Raw genomic sequence first — 21,608 nt, forward strand, 5'->3', positions numbered from 1 at the left:
TGTAGGCGAGATTTTAGTTCTTCAGCTGCAGCTAGTCTCCGGCGGCGGTTCTCCTCCCCCCAACCCCTGACCTGCCTCATTTCCCGTATTTTAGCCACTATCTTGGCTGCTTCTTGGGCTCTCTTGTCCCTGGAGGGTGGTGGTACACCTTTGCCCCCCCTCCCTCTCTCTTCAAGTGGGCAGAGGTGGGCAGATTGTGGGAGTGCGTAAGAGGAAAAAGCTAATGCCGATCAAGCTTCACCGAGGAAAATCGGCGTAATTCATGCAATCGTGCCCGAGGAGGTGGGCTGTGATTCCATCGTCTTCAGTGGAGCTGGATGGATGGAGAGTTGAGTAATGTCGATAGCTCTCGGGAGAACGCCGTGTATACGTATTTAGACCAGGGGAAACTTCCGGCAAAGAGACGGGAATGATGATGTTGTAATTTGAAGGAAGTGGGAAGCTCTGGGGGGGAGAAAAGTTCCTAAACCAGATTGAAGTATGCAGGTTTACTAAAAGGATACGAGATGTAACTCGACGATGATTGTATCATCTGTTGGGCTAAATCTCTGGATTGAAGGGGAATGAGAGGCGTGTAACGGTGCGTTTATTGAGAGTTACGGGCTAATTATGCTGCTTTTTGTGGTAGTATTGTGGAAGGGGTGAAGAGACTGTGGATGTATCAGCTCAGGGAGAGTAGCTCTACGGGATATTCGTCACTAAGACGTGCATAATCAAGAACCAAATGCATAATAAGTTGACATAGTTAATACGAATATGTCTTTATCCCCGGTGGCATGATTAGAATTCGGCGAATTGGACACAGAGATTGAGCTGTCGTGAGAAGAGATTGAGTAAAACTGTACATAAAAAGAAGTGAGAGTTGACTCAAAAGATGGCAAACGTTGTGAGATCATTGTGACAGAAGCTGTAAAACGGTGGACTATAGTAGCTTCCCATAAAAGTTAACCTTTAGATGGTCCATATTGCTTGCTACTTGCTATAGAATGTTGCCCAGTGCCTATAATTGACGAGCACTTACACAAGATGACCTACAACGAATTACAACTTCATTCTTCTGGCAGAAATAGCTACGCTGTCTAGAGATCAGTAATTTTCACGCAAAATCGGACCCTGACGATTAGATAGAGAGGAAGGATGGTGATAGGAGAAGCCACTAGCTGATGGGAATTGATGTTTTTAGTTATGGTCATCGCTAAGATCACGAGTGTTGACTTGATGTAGTTGAAACTGACCTCAATATCGTACAGCTCGAGAATTACCACAATCAATGCCTCAGAGAGGCTCCAGAAAGAGCCATTGATACTGAACCATGCCAGTTCATTGTCTTTGAGAGCAAAGGTCCTCTATTTTACGCCTGTGGGAACTGAACGGGCTCGATTTGCGAGATAATGACCAACCCTCTTACGCATATCGATAAGGAGATATTACTCTGGGAATGTTCGGAACTGAGAAGATGACATGCAACAGAGAGAAACAAGCCAAAGGCTAATTAATTGCAACTGATGTAGATAATTTCTTCTTTTTGCTTCGAGTGAGGCCGTAGTTTGAGTATCAACGGGTCAGAAAAGGCAGTCTCGAACTAAACACTGTCTATATTTCCTTTGGCAGCAATAACACGAGTGTCACAATTGTGCTGTCTGATATACAATAATATCGAGTAAAGTAAAAATCTCGGAAAACAATGAGTTTAATGAATTACAACGAGTATATTGAAGAAAACGCCAACCGTCTAATGCCACGCTAGTATACCATCATACTCCTTTACCCTTTCGCCCAGAGGCTTAACCAGCCCCTTTATACCACACAAGACAATCATCCGTTGACTTGAAAACTTGCAATTTATACCATAAACATCATTCCAGCAAGGCCATGCGTTCATCCCATCTGTTTTTGACTATCGTATGTACCAGTCGGCCGAATACTCAAAAAGCCTTTGCAGCCCCTTAATATCGTGGCGGCGAAGCTAGATGTCGTGCCGTTTGAAGTTGAGAAGTGAGTCGCGACTCTCGGGAGGAGACTGGTGTGAGAGATCGGCGCACAAGATCAGGGCTAAGACCGCCAGCAAAGAGTGACTGAGCGGTGGTCTTTCGTATACCGTCGATGCTAGCCGGGCTTTGAGAGCCGCTGGATGTCTTTTCATTGGTAATGAGGCCCTTTTCTTGGACAAAGGCGCTGGAACGAATGTGATACGGGTCCCCTTCGTAATATTTGTCTAGAATGGGGTGAACCATGACGGTTTGGTGGTGGATGGTCAATATTGAGTTGGTTGGTACATTGACCCAATTTTCTAGCATCATAAGTCAGTATTTTCCAAGTTGAACGTTCTGGTGTCCGGCGGATACTGGTATCCATACCTCTTTCAAACGTCAAAGGCTCGCTGGCGACTAGGACAATGTCGCCTCCCTTGTCCTTTCTGTCCATCTGGTACTGCCTATCATCTGGCGAAGAGGTTCTCGTAACCCATTGTGTTCCGGACGAATAGTACAGGCTGGCAGCCTCATCTTTGGAGCTGCTGATATATCGTGTGCAGATGACGCTATGGCCGTCTGTCACGGCAAAGTTTAATAGGCTTCTGGTATCGACGTCTTCGTTTTGCAGGATGCTTTGTGGAATAGAGTCTGTTAATTCGTTGATCTGGGCAATTGTTTTCTTCATGACCTCTCGTAACACTGTCGGTCCAAATCCGCCGGGCGGGCAAGCACTTGGATCGTGGCCTGACTGCTCTAGAGTGTTCAGAAATAGGGCAAATGCCCATTCGCTGTCGGTGCCTCCCTTGACGCCCAGATACCATTTGTCTGCCAACAGGCTTCCAAGCCGCCGTTTGATGTGTTTCCAGCCACCGAGACCGCCATTGTGCATCCACATCAAGCTGCCGTGTGTAAAGGGATGGCAGTTGTCCTCGCTAAGGGAGCCCTCGGTCGTTGCGCGTACATGGCCGAATATTAGTCGAGACGCCGTCTTGGACGCGATGCGCTGAAGATTTGTGCAGTTCCACGCGGGAATCGTCGATGTAAAGAGGCAAGGCGCCGAGCCAAGCTTGAGATCGGTATAGAAGCCTATGCCAAAGCCGTCGGCATTGTTCTGGCCTCGTCGCGTGTCCTAGAAGATGGGAAAGAGGGGGATGTCAGCTGAGTCTGACGGTGAGATTGCGAGTGGCGAGAGTAGCAAGGAGAGGGAGAAGAAGAGGCATACCAGTCGCAACCGTGAATCAAAGGACTGCTTAAGAATCGAATGGGTCGGATCGAGGATAAGTTTCGACAGCAGGATCTCGTCGCTGCCTTTGTAGACCTAGAGACGAGCACTTGTGTTAGTCGCAGGCGCAAAACCCCGATCTCGGAATAGCAATTTTGGTGTTGATGGTTTCGCGGGCGATGACGTACCAAAAACCGGCACATGGCGGGCAGCTGTGACCGAAGCTGAGAAAACAGGCGTCGAGCGGTTCAAGGGCAGCGGACGATGACTTTCTGAATGATCTGACGATATCGTATCAAATCAGCGACTGGTGAAGCTGTCAACTGCAGGCGTAAGGAGAAGCAGCTGTGCAAGTACAAAGTATGCACGAGGATGGAGTTTGAGGAATGAATCACAGCAAATGACACCATAGCGCAGCGGATTATGCCAGCGCCCAAGCCTGTTTGGGGCTAGCGGATCTTGTGCCTGTGTTTGCCTCTAACGGGTAATAATACAGGTACGGAGAAGATGGAAAAGATGGAACCACTTACTGCTTTCTAGATATCGTACATGTAATGGTGAAGTGAAGTTATGATGATTAGGCAGGTAGAATAATCCTAGGGAAGTCGTTGCGTAGGTAATAAGCAAAAGTAGGATTGGATATCTAGGTTGGGTTGAATAAGTGAAAAAATGCCCTGGATGTGCCTTGAGATGTTGTACTTTGAGGCACGTGCTCCAACAACATTCCAACCAACGTACCGTATTTCACCACTTACACAGAGGGGAAGAGAAGAAGAGAGGGGAAAAAAAAAAAAAAAACTTCTTCACGTCCGTGCGAGTGAGCCTATTGATCAAAAAAACTCCTCAAGTTTCTCAGAGGTAAGATTTCTTGAAGGATCTACATTTTGAGTGGCGAAGTCTCACACTAACATTGATGTTGTGATTTCGACTTTTACAAACACCATGAGCCAAAGTTTCCACACAGAGTTACTGCTTTGAAAGACATGGTAGCCATTTATTTCTGCCCGATAAATCATCGGAATACATGTACAGGTTTGCTTAGAAGCAAGCAGCCAGAGTATATTTACTTTCCCACTGCACTGCTTCCGTTGGATACCTGTTGCTCGCCATAACAACCCAAAAGTCTGCCATAAGTCTCTTGGGCCAAGTTCCCCTTCAACGTCTTTCCCAAACCAGGCGGCACCTTGAAGCTCAATGTTGTTGTATACGAGTGACCTCTGATACATAATTCTCCATGAAGCCGTGTCAGGATCCAATCCTGTAGCCCCAAAAGTCTCCGATGTAAATCCGGGGAATCAAATTCTTCTCTAGGAGAGTCTCGTCCAGGCGGTGTGGTTGGTGGACATTCATGGATCTGGGGCTCGTATCTCCTGGTCGAGTCGACTGAGGCTGGATATAGTTTATCTGGCCCACAACAAAGCTTGTTGTACGATGAGTGATGACTATGACGAAACACCGCACGTGGTGGCTATCGCATAAAAGAGTGTGATGATATTGGGGATGGATTTTACCTTCTTTACAGGCTCCGCTACGCACTCAACAAATCAAAGCAACTCGCCAATCTGCTGCTTCCATGTCCTTTGGGGTAAGAAGGCCACGTAATAGCGAATGAAGCCAACCGCAATGCGAAGCAAAATGGCTGAACGAACATCTAAACCACCATGGCCAAGACGCGGAAGAAATGAAAGAGGAAAAAATTACCCATTGGTTGCCACGGATTGTGCGTTACGGCTCCCATGACAGTCTTCCACTTTCATTTCACCGCATCCAGTTGGAGGTTTGCCATCTTGACTCTGATGGTCCAGATGTTCGTCCAGCCATTTTGCTACCCATTTCGGCTGCCTTCATCTAAGCTCTTGCGAGACCTTCGTGCTCAGATGGGAAAAAGCAGATCAGCGAGTTGCTTTGATTCGTTGAGCGCGTTGCGGATCTTGTAAAAAAGGTGCAGCTCAAAGCTCTTCTGATGCGGACCATCGCGGCCTTTTATACTCCAACAGGCACATAGTTTGGTCCATGTCGTCATCAAACTCTGGTGGCATAACCATGCTGCTGAGCCCTACCGAAAACGTGATTAGCTTTTGCCCATCGGGAATATCTCTAGATCGACCTAGATTCGTGCCGTGGCCGACATCCGTTGTTGCGCTCTTTAGCTGTTTGATATCCGAGTACCTTAAGACGGATGTATGATTTGGGTCCCGAGAGGAGCGACAACCGCGGTTGCCTACCTAGTAGCTATACTGGCCGAAACATGTAAATTATCACCTGTTGACGATGGGATGCTGATGATGGTGATTTCTACCATTGCAGAGATTTGTCTCTTGATCGAATGGGCGTCTCCTCTTTGCACGGATTTGCCGGATGAGATGCAGGCTGTAGGTAATTAGCAGGGCGAATGGGTAAATGCAGGTTCACTGCTAGCCGTATACCCGTATCTTATCGGGAGGTGACAAAGCCTCTGCTAAATACGAGTATTGGTGCTCGAGTAAGGTAGTATGCACTGAATATTACCTGCATGCATGCATAACGCACGTCACCGCGGGATTGACTCGACATCCTGTGTGTGTCATCAGGCTATTTGATTTGTGAGCGCTTCCAATTGATGCAGAATGAACGTTGATGCTTGCAGCTTGCGCTGCCGTCGTGGGTTCGGTGTCTTTACGCGGGTGAGGCCAGCCACCATACGATGCCATCCATATCCCCATTACGAATGCTGGCTGGTTATAGACACGAAAAACGAGAGTCACTTTGGTTGTATGTGGATCCTTTCAAGGAGATCACGTCTTTTCCCTTGACAATGCAACGTCGGCATCCCTCGTTTGGCTCCCTGGCGCAGGGAAACGCAAGTCATCCAGCCGTCGGCGGCTATTGGGAATATCCAAAGGCTCAAAGGACATCTGGAATTCTGCGGCCGATAGTGTGATAATATGTAATTTCGGCTCATGAAAAGCTCGCATATTCATATGCCAATGACATCAATGAGTTAGACGCGAAACACACGTGTGGGACGCATGCAATAACCTCGCTGTTTGAGCCGTAAACAATCCTTACATGGATGGTGACACCTCTGTGTCAGCGCCTTGCAAAATGCGATGCTAGGACAAACTTCTGCATGTGATATCCGTGCAGCTCTTTACACTGCTGGTTCAATCCAGTTTGGACAATTATGCTGGGAAAAGTGGCATTGACTTCGCGTGTGTGCAATAACACGTCATATAGACAGGGCTCAACAGAAGCTAGAGAAATATAGCTCACGTCGGCAATAACAAACATTGATCAAATTGCTTCATCGCCAGCTGAGGTTGGATGGATCCATCCAAGCACGAAATTGCCCGTCACAACACGACATCAAGGTGCCTGTAAGTGCGAGTGATACAGCGGGCTCCAAGTGAACTGACAGCCCCGTCACCCCCTGCGAGATCCGCTGTGGCAGCGCCCTGGGCCAGCTGGAACCGCCCGCCTCTAGCGCCCACGCTCAACATTGCCCCGGATTCGTCAACCGCCAAAAACGCGCCAGCGAGCAAATCCCATTTACACGCTCCCGCGTCGTGAGACCGCGTCTCTCCACTTTGACCTCCCATGTCCCTAGCCTCAGTCATTTTCGCTTATCCAAAATCCTGTCTCCGCTTATTGCCTCCAAAGCTCTTTTTCTTTCCGTCTCCCTTGCCATGATTCGACTCGCCTAGAGCTCTTGCATCTCGTCATCTGTCCATTCGCCTCAGCTCAGCCTTGGGAGGCCTTGCCAGTATATCCGCCATACTGTAGAGCAGCATCATGGTGCATTATCATTATGGCCCGTCTGCCTCCTCCGATGCCGTTCCCTCCAGCCCGCCCGCCACCACGTCCTCGCCGGCGAGCATGATGCTGTCGCCCATCAGATCCACGCGGCGAAAGGAAAGACGAAATCCATCGGTAACGCCTAGGAGGTTTGGCCGCTTCTTTACGCCGCGGTCGTCTCTTCCCAGCGGACGATCATACCTGGGCATGCTGGATAGTGCCTCTGTCAACAATCGCCAGCTGGCATCCCCCATGTCCTTTCTCAGCGATCCGCTGCTGAGTTCGGATCCGTTATGTCCACCCTCTCCTAGTGAGCGGCTGGGGGTGAGCGCAGAGCACAAGAGGTTGACGGAGGAGACGCGGACGGATGGCGCAAAGAGGAGGAGAACCGACGAGACCTCGCCGTATGCCTTGCCGGAGCTGACCTACCCCACCATTATGGAAGAGGATGGGATCGAGGAGGATGGTGTCAAGTCAAAGGAGACTCTTGAAAGCTTGGGGGACCGACGGAAAGCAACTCTGGTAAAATTTGAGATTTCTTCTGCATGGAAGGCTGTGATTTGCTGACAAGCTCCAAGAACCTCTTCTTCAAGGCCAGCCGTAGTGGTGCTCGTGCGTGGCAAGAAAAGTCAGGACTAACTCCCCAAAGGCTTTTTGCCGTTGACCCCAAGGCCCCCCTGGTATGGCTGACTGACACTTGCTCCTCTTACATTGTCCTGCGGCAAGTTGCTAATTATGCTTGCTACAGCACCTGGAAGGATATCAGCCAAGGCCTGTTCGTAAATTCCGTGATACTGGTTTTGAATCTCAGCTTCTTGATCGAGAGCATGGCTTCTCATTGCACCACGGCAGACAGCATCTGAATTACCCAGCCTGCGACCCGAGGATTGAGACCGCTTCATTTTACAGCCGGAGCAATGACCTTCACCACTGCGCTGCCTCCTCCGGAAATGGCAATACGATTCCCTTTAGTCTGGCCAGCTGCCACAAAAGCTCGGTTACGGCCATTGGCGATGAGCAAGGATGTGTTCGCCTCTTCAAAACTGATCTGAACGACCCCCTGGACGACTCCAAAGTTGATACGTACATCTCCGTTCATGACAACGCGATTATGGATCTGGCGTTCTCACAAGATGATATGCGCCTGGTTACGGCCTGCGGTGATCGAAGTGGCAGGATCCTGGATGTTCCCACACTGACAGTCGCCGCTGAACTTGGAGGAGGTCACTGGGACTCATTACGGCAGGTTGCGTTTCAACCTGGTGAAGCGGCCGGCAACGTTATTGCCTCCTCTGACCGAGCTGGCCGTATCCAAATCTGGGATTTGCGATGTTCCTCATCACCGGTCAACAGCTTCTCATGCCCTAGCGGCATTGGCCAGCGCGACACCTCCCTGGAACCCTTGCAAGCCAAGGGCGTCAACACTATAGACAACGCCCACGAACGCACAGTACAGGGCAATACTTCATCAGCCTCCGTCACGGCTATTCACTGGATGCCACCGGGCCGCGAACACCTCCTGCTTTCTGCATCTGAAGCTAATGCTTCCATCAAGCTCTGGGACACGCGATATATCAAGCCTCGGCGGCAGGCCGAAGAGACTCCCCTAGCTGTGACTTCAGAGCCACGAGGCCACACGTGGCGTTCCTACGGCATCACATCCCTCGCAATCAGCTCCGACGCAGCCCGCCTCTATGCTGTTTGCAAGGACAGCACCGTCTACGCTTACTCGACAAATCATTTGATGCTCGGCCATGCACCGGAGCTCGAAGATGGAGCAACCAAGCGCAGGCCCAACGGAGCTCAAGGTCTGGGCCCCATGTACGGCTTCAAGCACGACTTGTTCCGTGCCCAATCCTTCTACGTCAAATGCGATATTCGCCCCGGCACCAACGGCACCTCCGATCTCCTCGCCGTGGGCAGCAGCGACGGCTGCGCACTTCTCTTCCCCACCGACGAACGATATATCCGCAGCGCCTGGGCCAAACGCTCCCACATCCCTCCCGAAACCACCTTTGCCACTCCGTCACAAAGCATATCTACACCTTCCGCCTTTGGATCATCCGCCGCCACGCCTCTTATCCCCATCTCGCGCCTGGGAACGCCTCTTTTGCGTGGCCACAGCCGCGAAGTCACTACTCTAAGCTGGGCGCACGATGGCAAGCTCGTCACCGCATCAGACGACTACATCGTTCGCCAATGGCAACAGGACGAGGCTCAGGCGCGGTACTTGCGACAGGTGGGCGAATTTGGTGGCGAGCGACACATGGCAGGCTGGGCGGACGTGGGAGACGACTGGGATACCCCTGATGACGACTCTGAGTAAGTCGTTGGCGCTGAAAGGAAACAAAAAATAATGATGAGCATATGAACTGAAGGATACCATGGTATGGAATTATTGGCCTGTTTTTCTCACTCCCCCGAGGCTTCACTTTTTTTTCTTTCCAATGCTTCAAAAGTGTATGGGCATGTAGCAATAATGTGCTTGGATAAGCATTATACGGGGATTGGTCTGAGCTATACACGTTGTTTGAGAGAGAGTTGAATTCTTTTTTTGGGCCTGTTTTTATAATTGTCAAAAGCATAGCAGCGGCGTTTGTAGGGTTAGTTGCGGCATAGCCAAGCATCCAAGCATTGTTCAAGCCATGATGGGCGAATACATGTAAAATAAACGAAATGAAAGAAATTAACTTGCGTATTTCTATTAACCTTGTGCTAGTATCCAACTATCTAGGTATCTCTTTAGGAATTCATCGTAATAACGTAACGTCATATGCCGCGAGACACGTATACGTTTCACGTTAGCTAAACCATTACAGTGCCCACACTCATAATTCCCCTAATACGAACGAATATATACAAGAGGAACAAGCCGATCAATCCCACCAAAACAGGTCTCGGCATCGCAGTATTGGCGGGTTGCATTGACGACCGCACAGCCAACTTGCCCTTGAGACTGCCATCCTTTGCGGCAGCAACTCGGGCATGCCTGCGCGGCGGAATAGGGAGCGACTTTGCAAATCTCATAGATTTCGGAACGCCAGGGCACAGCTCAATATCTGCAGCGACATTATCGTGATGAGCATATTCACCCTTAGATTCCTGCTCTCCTTCTTCGGTTGTCGTCGTGTCGAGCGATTGGCTCCGCAATGAACTCCTTACTCCCCGTTCCTTGGCTATCATGAAGCTGTCGCGGATGCGTGCCACGAATTGAGTCTGCGCAAAGCGATCCGCTAGAGAAGGTCTCTTTGGGATTTGTATGCTGGGCTTCTCTTCCTGCTCTTCGGCAAACATACTGTCCAGGTGGTTGACGATGGACTCAATGTTCTCCAGGATAATGACCGATTCTCGCACGATGTCTTCTCTTTCCCAGGGAGACAGCTCACTTTCCCATCTGAGCAACACTTCCTTATAGTCTCGCTTCAAATCCTCGCCGTCTTCCGCTGTGTTGAAGCGCCAGAACTGCAGCGGGGTTTGAGATTGCCGGTTGGTCTCTCCCAGGTCATATGTTGGCTCTAGCGGAGATGGAGCAGTTGATTTTGGTCTGCAAGGCTCCATTGTTGGTCTGATGGGCCTAGGGACGGTTTCCCAGAATTCATCGCCTGCCTTTTCGAATGACGCTCTGATGAAGCGGCCTCCGGCAAAAAGGGCCATGAATAGGTTATATGAATATGCGATGAGTGTGTGTGGTTCATCGGGGATGATTTGTTTGATGTGCGAGATGAAGGCGCAAAGTTTGCCTTTTCGTTTTATGACGTCTATCTGGTTATCGAGGATATCGTCGGACCAGCCAGTCATGGATTTGATATCGGCTCTGAGAATATCTGAACGAAAGAGTTGGGGAATCCTGAGCTCTTTGAGAATCGTATGCATGCGCTCGGAAATCTTTGGCCTTTCATCATCCAACGCGGTTTCCTGAGGAAGAGTATCGGGTATTATATCTTGCCAAAGCTTCTCAAACGTCATGTATACTGGAAGAAGATGCAACAAGCCGCTGATATATGGACCAGCATCGGGGGCCTGTGGAGGTAAGGCCAGTGGTAGTCGAGATACCACCAGTCTGTTGATTCTTGTGTGTAATTCCCTCGTGGCAGCGACCATCTCGAACGCCAGTGGCTTTGGGGGCTGAGAGGAGGCATGGTCGAGGGACATGGTGGTTGTAGAGGTGGCCATTAGGATATAGACAAAATAGGCAAGATGTTTGAAAACAAAAAGAGGGTATAAGAGAAGTAGTAGTGTAAAGCAAGTGTCGCAGGGATGGTATCGTATACTGAAATGGTTTCGTAAAGAAGTCGAACGAGGATGAAAGGGTATAAAGGAGCTCAAAGCAAACTCTCTATAAAGAGAAACGACGAAATAATGTTGAAAGTGAGATCAATAACAAGTATTCTTGATATATCCTTGGAGCAAGAGAAGGCAGCCAAAGGCATGTATCCCGCTTAAACGACCGGTAGCGAAACTTCAAGCTTCCGAGGACCATTCCTTGCTCTTTCCAAGTACACAAAGGACCGGATATCGAAGGTACATATGTAGCCCAACGACTGAACGCTCTAGATTCGCATGTGACCTCTACAAGTGGCCTCATCTAATGAAGGCTGCCTAGCATTCCTCGTGGTACAAGAACAGCAGGATCTTTGCACACCGAGCGGGCCATTCAGCAGGCGCCCGAGAAACTTCGCCACGCTATGCGACAAAGCAAGAAAAAAAGCAATTTGTTCAGTTTGGTTTGCGTTTGCTGTCCCTCCTTGTCTCGGTGATCTATCAAAGTTTGCGCCGCTGATGATCCGCGGTTAGATCCCGCTTTCTGGGGGGCTTTGGTGGGTAGATCCGGCTCACGGGCCTCACTTTCAAGGGTTCGTTCAGCTGGGGTTCTCTTTGTTTGTCTCGGTGGTTGTTTTTTACCCCGTGCTTTATTAGTCGGGTATTGTGAGTATATCCAACGTAATGCTGTTAAGCGCGCGAGGCTGCTGACGGGATAAGGTGCGTTGTAGCTCTCAGCGCCAGAGGGTAGCACTGCAGGTTGAGTTCATGTTCACAATGGTTCAAACGCGTTGGAATATGACAAATAGCGCATCGCTATTAGACACTTTTCGAGTGTAGTGTTACCTCTGCATTATTTTCCTATCGCTGCTCGTCACGATCGGGGATTCAGTGCTTCATCGGGACAAATTGATGCGGGTCGCGCTAATGGCATTTTACTAGCATATCTGAACTCACGTCCGATTCAAAGACATACAAAATAAGTATCCGATGCTAGCGCTGTGGATATGTATAATATCTGAATACAACCAGTTATGAAAAAGAGTAACTGAAACATCTATTGGAATTCATTCCATTAAGAGAGATAATACGACGCGCCTGTTGAAGAAACGCAAAAAGGTGATGAAAAACCCTCCAAATCTACATGCAATTCATTACAATCGTCCATAACCCAAACCTCCGTCCGCAGCGTCAGGGTCGGGGGCCGAGCCGAGACCTGCTGTGGCGTTTACCGCCTTGCTCGTGTCCTCCTCCTTTGTCTCGTGATTAACAAACACAAATGAGACAAAGACAACGGCCGCGCCGACCCAGTAAACACCGCTGGAGTACTGCTGGTACTGGACCATCTCGCCAATGAGCGAGAGCGGGATGGTCAGAGACAGGCCCACGGTGACGACCAAGGGCGTCGTCAGGAGCATGGCCAGTGCCCAGGATATGTCACTGACAAAAGACGCAATTGCGTTTACCTGCATAGCCGTGAGCAACTGTGCGCGGGAGTGGAGGATGACGAGAGTGTGTTTCTTGACTTACTATAATGATGGTCCAAATCTGGCTTGTAGGAGGCAGCTCGAACTGTTTTGGACCCAGGTCAGTATCAACATTTGCAATTAGATCCTTTTGTAGCCATAGCACATACCGGTTCGAGACCCATCCAGTGGAGAATGAAAAAGAGCGGCCACAGCAGAGCCAGATTAAACACTCCCACCAACCCAAAGAATAGCTGCATGTTGACCTTGTCCTCGTCACCCACTCGTCGCTTCATAACAGTGACATATATGCCGTAGACCACGGCGCTCAAAAACGCCATTGCATCTCCGAGCGCAATTTGCCCGGGAGTCTTGTGCGGGAACGATCCTCTGTTCTCGTCACTCTTGCCTGAGAGGTCCACCATGGAAATGAGTATAATGCCGGTAAGAGAAGCCACAACTCCAACTAGTTTGCGCAGGGAAAAGGTCTCGACGCCAAACATGGAACCAAACACTAGTGTCCAGACGCTGCTTGTGGACGTGAGGATCGTGACGCTGGCGACGCTGGTATACTCGAGGCATGCCGACGCAAAATAGTTTGCGAGGAACCACAGCATGCAGAACTCGAGGCTCAGCACTGCGGTTTCTCGGAAGCTGAGCTTCTCTTTTGAAGGAGTCGAGGTTGGTGCCATGGGGTCTCGTTCGTCTACTAGCAGGCGTTCTTGGGCTTGCTGGTCTTCTTCGTCTACCGGGGGACTGCCCGGGGCGGCTTGGTATCGATGCTCCGCCCACATGCGCCTGACGTCGCTTCGCAGTCCATGGAATCCTTTCTGGAGTAGATATCGAATAAACATGGGTATTAAAGAGATGGCGAACATGGAGGTGTTGAAGTAGACGAGGAAAAAGGGCTTATCGTAGGTTGCATCGGAAAAGATGAACTGTAACATTATCAGCGGGTGCTCTTCATTGTGTCGCAAAGCGCAGACGTATGTTGGGCAGCCATCTCTCCCATGGACTTACACTGGCGAGAAAATTGGACAGCGTCCATAAAAACACCGTCAACAGGAGGAAGCAGATTCCCAGCGTTCGCCTCGCAACTCCAGCCAGACCCAGGCCTTCTCGAAACCCAACCGCTGCGCCATGAATAGAAGATGCCGACGTCGCCAGGCTGGCGGCGCCGTGCGAGGCTCGCCTCCCAAGACTATCGGATGAAGGCATCGCCACTCGGTATTTGCTGTCTCTGACTTAATCGATCGCTCGTCCCGTCTATCGTCTATCTGTCTATTCCCTCCTTCTGGAATATCGTCCGGTAGCGGCGCCTCGCTCTCGACTATGGATGGGCCCGTGATCAAGCGCCGATCATAGCGTGGTCGCGTGCATCCTAACATGTACTTTGGTCTGGGTATCTCGGAGCGCACAAGTCAAATCACCGTCGGCACATGTACTTGGTGTTTTCGGTCGTCGTATTTTGGCACGCGCCAGGTGAGCTCGTTGCCGGAACGGGATTGTACTGTAGGCTTGCCGTAAGAAGCGAGCGAAACGACGTCGAATTGCGCAAGTGATTATTCCGAGAGATAAGAGATAAAATCAGCCCGACCCTGTGGAGGGAATCTTACTCTATGGAGGCCTAGTTTCGGTGTTAGTGCTCAGCTGGTGCCGTTGGGCTGCAGCGGCTCGAATCCGCCGGCTCTGAAGGCAAGACTCACTCGTAAGGTCACAACCTTTTGAGAGTCTGTCTTTATTTTCAATTTAATTTTGTATTTTCAGTTATCAACTTAACTCAAATTTGTAAAGAACAACAGAGTCTCGACGGATATATAGGGCCGTGGATTTATGGTTACTTGTTCTCCGTATCTCGGGGCAGAGTACTCCGTAAGCGCAACTGTGTAAGACATCGGAAGCTGGACGAGGCAGTCAGAGATAACGAATTGCGACTTATGTCATAATACAATATGTACTACCACATGTGTACTACCAGAATGAGTCCAGCTGAGCTTAGAGACGACTTCTCAATCTTTCTACATGTGCTGTGCCCTGTCAAGCGAAGGTCAGAAAAAGCGAGACCGCAAAATGAATAAGTACATACATTCATAATATAGGCACCTAATCAATCCAGCAAGCAGTGTTTTTGGTAGCGGAATGCTCGAATTCCATTGTATAAATATCGTAACAATTAGGCCTACAGAGAAATATAAATATAGTAGTAGTAATTAAGGAAATGTAGATATAGTAGCAGTTACTTGAGAAATATAAATTCAGCAGCAGTTATTTGGGAAATGTAAATATAGCAGCTACTCGCTTTGTAGGCGTATGATTCAACTTGAGGGCGTTCGAAATCTTTTCCGTCTCGGGTTTTCTGTCCTCCACTTGCCTGTCTTGCCTGTGTGTGAGTGCTTGAGCCGCCGCCGTACGCCGCCGTATGCCGCAAATATCGGCAGATGATCATTCAAGATGGTGCCGCCGCTAGGCAATAGCGATAAAGTTGAGACTTGCATCAGCTTTGCCCATGATAGCCAATAGACTCAGCTCGAAAATACATGGCCGAATGCACACTACTGAACACAACAGCGTCTTGACTGTAGCACAACCACAGAGCAGGCACATGACGTGGCACTCAGCCCTCTAGTACTGTGTCTTACAAGCTGGCAGACACCAAGTCCCCGATTGAGTCGCATGATCAAATCAAAGTTGCAAGACTGCAAGACACTTGCTGCAAGTCTCTGATTGGATCGGTCATGATACCGGGAGATCGCAAAATCGAGAATCCCATCTGTCCAGAGAGCCAGAGCTCACTTGGACAACAGCTTTCAATGGTTAAAGAAAAAAAAAAAATAGAAATGTGGGTTCGGAGATGGACTCGTCGGTGACGGACAACCGTCAGGACAGGTGGAAATGGAAACGAAACCCCAGGATACCTATTGGTGCATCTCCGACCGAAGCAAGTTCACTTGAACAAGGAACATCTGCCGACATTTGCTTAGCTGATTGCAACGTACCCTCCTCTCCCGGGCAAACGGGGACCATGCACTCGGACCTTGTGCCGCTGGGGCTGGGAAGTTCCGGAGAAGCCCAACCCTGAAAGTGCCCCCGTGCCAGAATCTCACTCTGCACGTCAACTGCCGTTACTCAATCAGTTAATCGATTCACGGAGTGACGTCTCTAGCTCCCACCGGTACTGTTTTCCAGTGCCCATTAGGGTCAATGGACTTCGGGCATAAATGCTCCAAGCCGCCACGCCTTGGTTCGCGCTCTTCGCTTACCTCGCGTGTGTGCGCTTCACAGCTCGGAGAAGCTCGAATTAACGAAAGTTGGCGGCAGAAAATTCTAGCGTCACGGGCGTTTAACACCGTTTGAGCTCAAGCTTGCTTAGGTGTGAGCCAGTCGCCGGTCCCCTGTAAAATCGTATCGGTCGATGTCGTAGTTTGGCCCCATACTCGCTGAGAGTATCCCTTTACGGAGAGACTGCAGCCTAATACATATTCTTCGTAGCTTCACGTCATCAAGGGACATAATGTACGAACTATTTATCAATCCAATTTCCATCTCAATTCAAAAGTGCGTTAACGAAGCGACATCCCGAACAGTTTCCCCCCGTATCATCCTCAACCGCCTTTGTCTTGCATATAATCCATACATCTCATATAATCTGCCACCCCAACAATCATTGCACACACAACATGCTTGCAAACATCTCACATAAGAGTCAGCCCTTACCTTCTAGAAGCCCAGCAGTACAAAAATCCAAGTCTAGCCCCACATCGAAGTCAATGGATCAACACCCACGCACCAGCAGAGACGTGCGCCGTACACGCGTATCAAAGGCCTGTGAGCGGTGTCGCCTAAAGAAGATCAAGGTTCGCTCATTATTCAATACCAATTCTTGACTGCCAATACTGACAATGCGGCCGTACTAGTGTGATGGTGATCTTCCCTGTCAAAAGTGCAAAAACAACGGCCATGTATGCACCCCTGGCATCCGCAAGAGAACAATTCACGTCGAGTACAAGCAAGTTCCCAAGAGGTATGTTTATACATGTCGTAATCCTTGATACCTGTATCTAACGATGACTAACTTGCGTCGCAGCTATGTCGAGTTCCTTGAGACCACTCACTTGGCGCTTATCGGCAGCGTCCATAAGCTGTACACTATGATCCAGAAGAATCAGTCTTGGGATCTCGGTGACCCTGAGCTGAATGACCAGGGCGAACTAGTTATTCACGATGTGGCCAAAAAGCTAGGCTGCATTGGTGCCAATGGCGAAATTGAATTGCCCATTCAATATGAGCTGCCGACAACAGCTTCCGGCATGGCTAGAATCGCGGCCCATCCTAATCGACTACAGTATCGAGACGAGGAAGAAGACGAGCATGATGACGATAAAGAGGCCGACTCACCCATGGACGACCTTACTAGTGATGACTCACCATCATCTGAGCTGATGCAGAGCATCGAAACCGAATTAGACTACCGCAAAGAAGCCTTCGCCGGCTACCATCCCTCTATGACACAATCCCCTCAGAGCCTCTATAGCATCGATGACTCAGAGCATAGCCACTCTGGATCCGATGGTGTCAACACATGCGTTACAACATCACCGTATATTTCGCCCATTACGGATTATTCCGAGGGCTCCATGTCCCAAATTGGGTCGGGGTCGGATGAGATGACGGCTTTCCTTCAACAATACGGACAGACGCCGAATATGGGAATGCTGAACTGGGACCTCGGAGACTCTGACTACAATGAGCTGAAGAATAATCTATCGACGATACCGGAATCTGGATTGGCGCTGAATATCGAGGGCCAAATGATGATTCCCGAATACAATGATCACTCAGCGTGGCTGTCCCAGACGCTGTCGGGATGGAAGGAAGAGAACCAGGTCTCTATGGAGTCATAATGGTTGGAGTTTTATCCAAGGTGTTTAAAATGGAATATTCAGCGTGTTTTAGAGCGTTTAGACAAAAGTTCACACTTAATGACAACAAATTCTGACGAGCAGTTATGTATGCTACCCATTGCGGCCAATTATCTAGAGTGAAGTGCTTTCTCCTAACTTAGACTTACGAGTATATTTCTAATAAAACTCTGTACATCGAGGATACTATTTATTATCTCAATGCTCCGAGAGGTCAATTATCGCCAAATTGTCCAAGTATATTTTTTTAGGACTCGCCTTTGCGAGATCCTGAACAATGAGCGTACAATGTCATGACTTAAACAGTCTACCAATCTTCTTCCTCGCCTCTTTCTTCCTTAATAATGGTCAACATCTTGTGTACATCATCCATAATTTTATCTACCTTTCCAATCGTGCGTCCTAGGAGGATCCCTTCTCTCGATACAATAAACGCACCCTGTTTGAGAACACCTTTAGGAGAAGTAAGCGACATTGCTCTCATCAAAGATCCGCTCAAATTGCTGGCAATAGGCACCCCCCATCCGGGCCCTTCCATAAATGCAGTAATTGACGATACAGTATCTCGATAGATGCCTATTGTGTCCATCTCTAACGACTCCCAGTCCAGCTGAGAGTGGTCCATCTCGCCGTGTAGGTCGTCCGCTACCAGACAGTCAGCATACTGTACAACCCAATTACCTGTAGCTAGAGTGCGTATAACTCATACATTCATCATCACGAGATTTTGGGTATGCGTAGACAATCAACCCGTTGTGGCTCTTCTCCACTAGCTGTTTCAGCGACGTTTTGGTTCCATCGTGAAGATAGATTGCCCCTCCAAAGCTATTGGTCCATGGAATTTTGGATCCAACGCTTATAGATGATGCTGTACTGTCATTGCTTGTCTCCTTTCCTTTCTTAGCGCGGGGCTTTTTAACAACTTTGGCCTTTTGCTCGCGTGATGGTTTTGGGACCTCTGGGGGTGGATTTGTTTCGGCCTTCTTTGTGGTGGAGGTGCGACGGTTCACGGCTGATCTTGTTCTTGGCATATTGCGGACTAGATGTGTGAAAGCATTTGTTCAGGTAAGGGGAGGCGGTTCAAGCTATTTTATGTCTAGAGGCGACAGGCACAGGTATAATAAATTCGCGATCCAGAGACTCCCGGCCGCAGGAAAGCGCAACAAATGATGGTTCACGTATTCATATGCTATCATGTACTCGGAGAAGTTAAGGAGTTATCGATGGGCATACACATAAATAACTACCTATGCATATATAAGCCCTAAGCCCAAATCGGCCAACAAGCCACTTGAAGGTATATCGGTAGCTGCTTCGTATACTCGTAAGTGTACAATTATTCTAGCGCTTTAAAGCCCAATAGTTTTACGATAGCTACTGAATACTTTCAATGAGATTTAATAATTTGGGAAGATCCTTTGACCATCTGTGTGGTCGACTAGTAACTAGTACTAATTTCTAAGCAGGATCTGGTCTGGATGAATGATCACAAGGCGAGACAAGGTGAGATTCAGTCTAACTGCGTTTCTTTATGGTGAAAACATTTGATGCTAAATTAAAAAAATGGAAGAACAAATTACCTCCTGCCTGTGATGAATATTCGCGTACCAACCTCCTACTTCCCGAAAAATCGTGTAATCATCTAACACTAGGCTAACTATATGATGCGAAATGCAAATACTTGACATTGACATCATGCTCCATTCAATGATCCCTTCCGCTGCTGAGGTATATGCTCCAAAAAATCGACAATATTGAAGCAGTTATGCAAATCGGAATAGAAGGATTCTGTAGATCAGTACCTCGCACCAATGGGGAAATCCAAATTATGAAAAGGGTAACCATCGGCAACAAACATATAAGGAGAACCCAGTGGTCAAGAGGAGTTGTAGAGATTGCGCCAGCTTGAGTGTCGACTAATCCAGCACGGGGAATATTGATGGGGGATGCTCTTGGTACCGGTTGATGAGGCTGATGAACTCCGCCACTTTTCGAAGGTAATGTAGGGGAAAATGTATTCCCGGAAGAGCCATGCGCATCAGTATTTCGTGTATGTGAGGCAGAAGGAGATTGGTTCCCACTCATTGAAGTACCATCCTTAGAAAGGTCACGAGCAAATAACATCAGACGTCTGGCAAAGGGCTTTGGCACTTCTGCCCATCGCTCTTGTCCACATCCACATTTCTGAACCAACGGTAGTTAGCACTGCGCACTTCAAAAGGGAATCAAACTCACACATTGCCATAGTAATCGGCTCTCGTTGTTCTCTAGAGGCCTTAGATAAGGAGGCAATGGCCACCAATCCCAGGCTTCCTGGGTCTAATCCTCAGCCTTTTTCTGATAGTAATCCAAAAACGCTTGCCAATAGGTGCGCTTATTGTCCTCATCCAGTCTGATTTCTTGTGGATGAGGATTAGCATACTCCAACTCGGCAATTAGATTAAAGAGCTTGTAGCGCGCAACGAAGGAGTGGTGTCTATGATCATGCCTCGACCACCTGAGGAGTAGGTCTTCAATTTTAGATCCCAAAGAAGGTCGAATAAATTCATCAAATCGACGACGAAGGGTCCGATAGGCGGCACTATCCAGAATAAACTGTTTCAATTCGTCAAAATGCTCTGTAAGGTCAATATCCAGCTTGACTGGTTCGGCTTCTTCGTCTACACCGTCATGGTCGCCTTCTTCATCAGATTCACTCAACTCAATCTGATCGCTGGTGTCGTCATAGTAAGTTTGGCTGTTGAGGTGAGCAGGCGTAGTTTGTTTGACAAACTCAGGATCTTGGGAAATTTGAAGATCTTCTACCTTTTCTGACTTTCTCCATCAGCATGATGCTGCATCCTTAGTTCTGGAATCTTATCTCCCGCTTTCTGATCATCGCTGGAAAATTCTGAGAAGAGTTCTTGTGTAAGGTTGGATGAATTCGTATTTATAAACCTAACAAGCGCTTGGTGATGATTGCTGACTGCTTCGACTCTGAGATCACTAGCAAAGTGCTTTAATAGTTTTCGAAAGTTGTTTCGAGCCCTTCCGGGGCCAATCTCCTGCTTCGAAACGGCCTCCAGTATGAGGGATCTTAGGTTCTCATCTTCGTTGAGTAGAATAACAAATTCTTGGACAAATAACTCGCGCATTCTTCCTGTTTTCGGTCCCAAGATAGTTGCACTAAGAAATGTAGACATAAACGTAGAAGAGAAGATGGGGCGATTATTGGATCCTGAGTCGAAATTTTCATTACCAGGCTGCTTTATACCTGTTAAGGGCTCTTCTAGATGTTCCTAAGCACTGTTCATCTCTTTGTTATGATATATGCATTCAATATTCACCTAATACAATTCTCTAATCAGCGTCAAGCAATGAACGCGCGGTGCCTTTGTGCCTATTCTCATCTGCCCATGCCAACAGTGTTCTCCCGTTAACATCCTTTGTATTGGTGTTCGCCCCTCGTTCAAAAGTAACTGAACAAGAACCTCGTGGCCATTTTCGGCAGCATATGACAAGGCAGTTCAGTTGCATTCGTCAGATGAATTTATATCAACTTCGCCGGTTGTAAGCAGAAGTTTAACAAAAGCCTTAAAGGTATACGAGTAGCTGTTTGTGTACTCGTATGTGTACATTCATTCTCGCACTTGAAGGCCCAAATCTTTTCCAATAGGTCCTGTCTATGTATCTAAACACACAAACTCAACGAGTGTTAGCATGATTTGATCAAGCGTTTGACTAAACTTGTGACCGGCTAGTAGCTAGGACTTACTGCTATGCAATAGCTGGCCAAGATACATAGATCGCAAGGCAAGACAACGTGGGATTTTCTGTATCAAAATGACACCTAATTGGGTCAGTGGGTAGCTTTTTGGGTAGTACATGTATTCAGCTGCTGCAATCTAATCAGCTAATACCCTCATTTGATTTCATATAGTGGTATGTATAACGGTCAGATACGTTAGGTTTCTGTTGTTGAGTTGGTATTGGTTGCATAGTAGTATGAGTTAAC

At 48.4% G+C, this 21,608-nt stretch overlaps 7 protein-coding genes across 7 annotated transcripts; 2 read left to right on the forward strand and 5 right to left on the reverse strand.

Moving 5' to 3' along the window:
• Positions 1-1,946: 1,946 nt before the first annotated feature.
• On the reverse strand, positions 1,947-3,398 carry M431DRAFT_492218 (hypothetical protein; the record flags this gene model as incomplete). The annotated part of the gene is made up of 4 exons (XM_024916987.1): positions 1,947-2,290; positions 2,358-3,102; positions 3,196-3,291; positions 3,384-3,398. 4 exons carry the CDS (start codon positions 3,396-3,398, stop codon positions 1,947-1,949), a joined length of 1,200 nt encoding a protein of 399 aa, XP_024777657.1.
• Positions 3,399-6,782: 3,384 nt separating this feature from the next.
• Positions 6,783-9,666, forward strand: M431DRAFT_505543 (hypothetical protein). Its single transcript, XM_024918654.1, has 3 exons — positions 6,783-7,491; positions 7,548-7,649; positions 7,718-9,666. Exons 1-3 carry the CDS (start codon positions 6,967-6,969, stop codon positions 9,293-9,295), a joined length of 2,205 nt encoding a protein of 734 aa, XP_024777658.1. The 5' UTR covers positions 6,783-6,966; the 3' UTR covers positions 9,296-9,666.
• A 108-nt stretch (positions 9,667-9,774) lies between these two features.
• M431DRAFT_78759 (hypothetical protein) lies at positions 9,775-11,121 on the reverse strand (the record flags this gene model as incomplete). Its single annotated transcript, XM_024922741.1, has 1 exon — positions 9,775-11,121. One exon carries the CDS (start codon positions 11,119-11,121, stop codon positions 9,775-9,777), a length of 1,347 nt encoding a protein of 448 aa, XP_024777659.1.
• A 1,262-nt stretch (positions 11,122-12,383) lies between these two features.
• M431DRAFT_479523 (hypothetical protein) lies at positions 12,384-13,913 on the reverse strand (the record flags this gene model as incomplete). Its single annotated transcript, XM_024915775.1, has 4 exons — positions 12,384-12,695; positions 12,760-12,801; positions 12,866-13,633; positions 13,716-13,913. 4 exons carry the CDS (start codon positions 13,911-13,913, stop codon positions 12,384-12,386), a joined length of 1,320 nt encoding a protein of 439 aa, XP_024777660.1.
• Positions 13,914-16,372: 2,459 nt separating this feature from the next.
• M431DRAFT_479524 (hypothetical protein) lies at positions 16,373-17,596 on the forward strand (the record flags this gene model as incomplete). The annotated part of the gene is made up of 3 exons (XM_024915776.1): positions 16,373-16,549; positions 16,610-16,716; positions 16,780-17,596. 3 exons carry the CDS (start codon positions 16,373-16,375, stop codon positions 17,594-17,596), a joined length of 1,101 nt encoding a protein of 366 aa, XP_024777661.1.
• Positions 17,597-17,821: 225 nt separating this feature from the next.
• On the reverse strand, positions 17,822-18,793 carry M431DRAFT_137252 (hypothetical protein). Its single transcript, XM_024912560.1, has 2 exons — positions 18,324-18,793; positions 17,822-18,259 (listed from the first exon to the last, which is right to left on the reverse strand). Exons 1-2 carry the CDS (start codon positions 18,643-18,645, stop codon positions 17,922-17,924), a joined length of 660 nt encoding a protein of 219 aa, XP_024777662.1. The 5' UTR covers positions 18,646-18,793; the 3' UTR covers positions 17,822-17,921.
• A 1,140-nt stretch (positions 18,794-19,933) lies between these two features.
• Positions 19,934-20,796, reverse strand: M431DRAFT_3020 (hypothetical protein; the record flags this gene model as incomplete). Its single annotated transcript, XM_024914164.1, has 2 exons — positions 19,934-20,428; positions 20,581-20,796. 2 exons carry the CDS (start codon positions 20,794-20,796, stop codon positions 19,934-19,936), a joined length of 711 nt encoding a protein of 236 aa, XP_024777663.1.
• Positions 20,797-21,608: the final 812 nt, after the last annotated feature.

Source organism: Trichoderma harzianum (assembly GCF_003025095.1).
Source record: "Trichoderma harzianum CBS 226.95 unplaced genomic scaffold M431scaffold_3, whole genome shotgun sequence".
Taxonomy (NCBI): domain Eukaryota; kingdom Fungi; phylum Ascomycota; class Sordariomycetes; order Hypocreales; family Hypocreaceae; genus Trichoderma; species Trichoderma harzianum.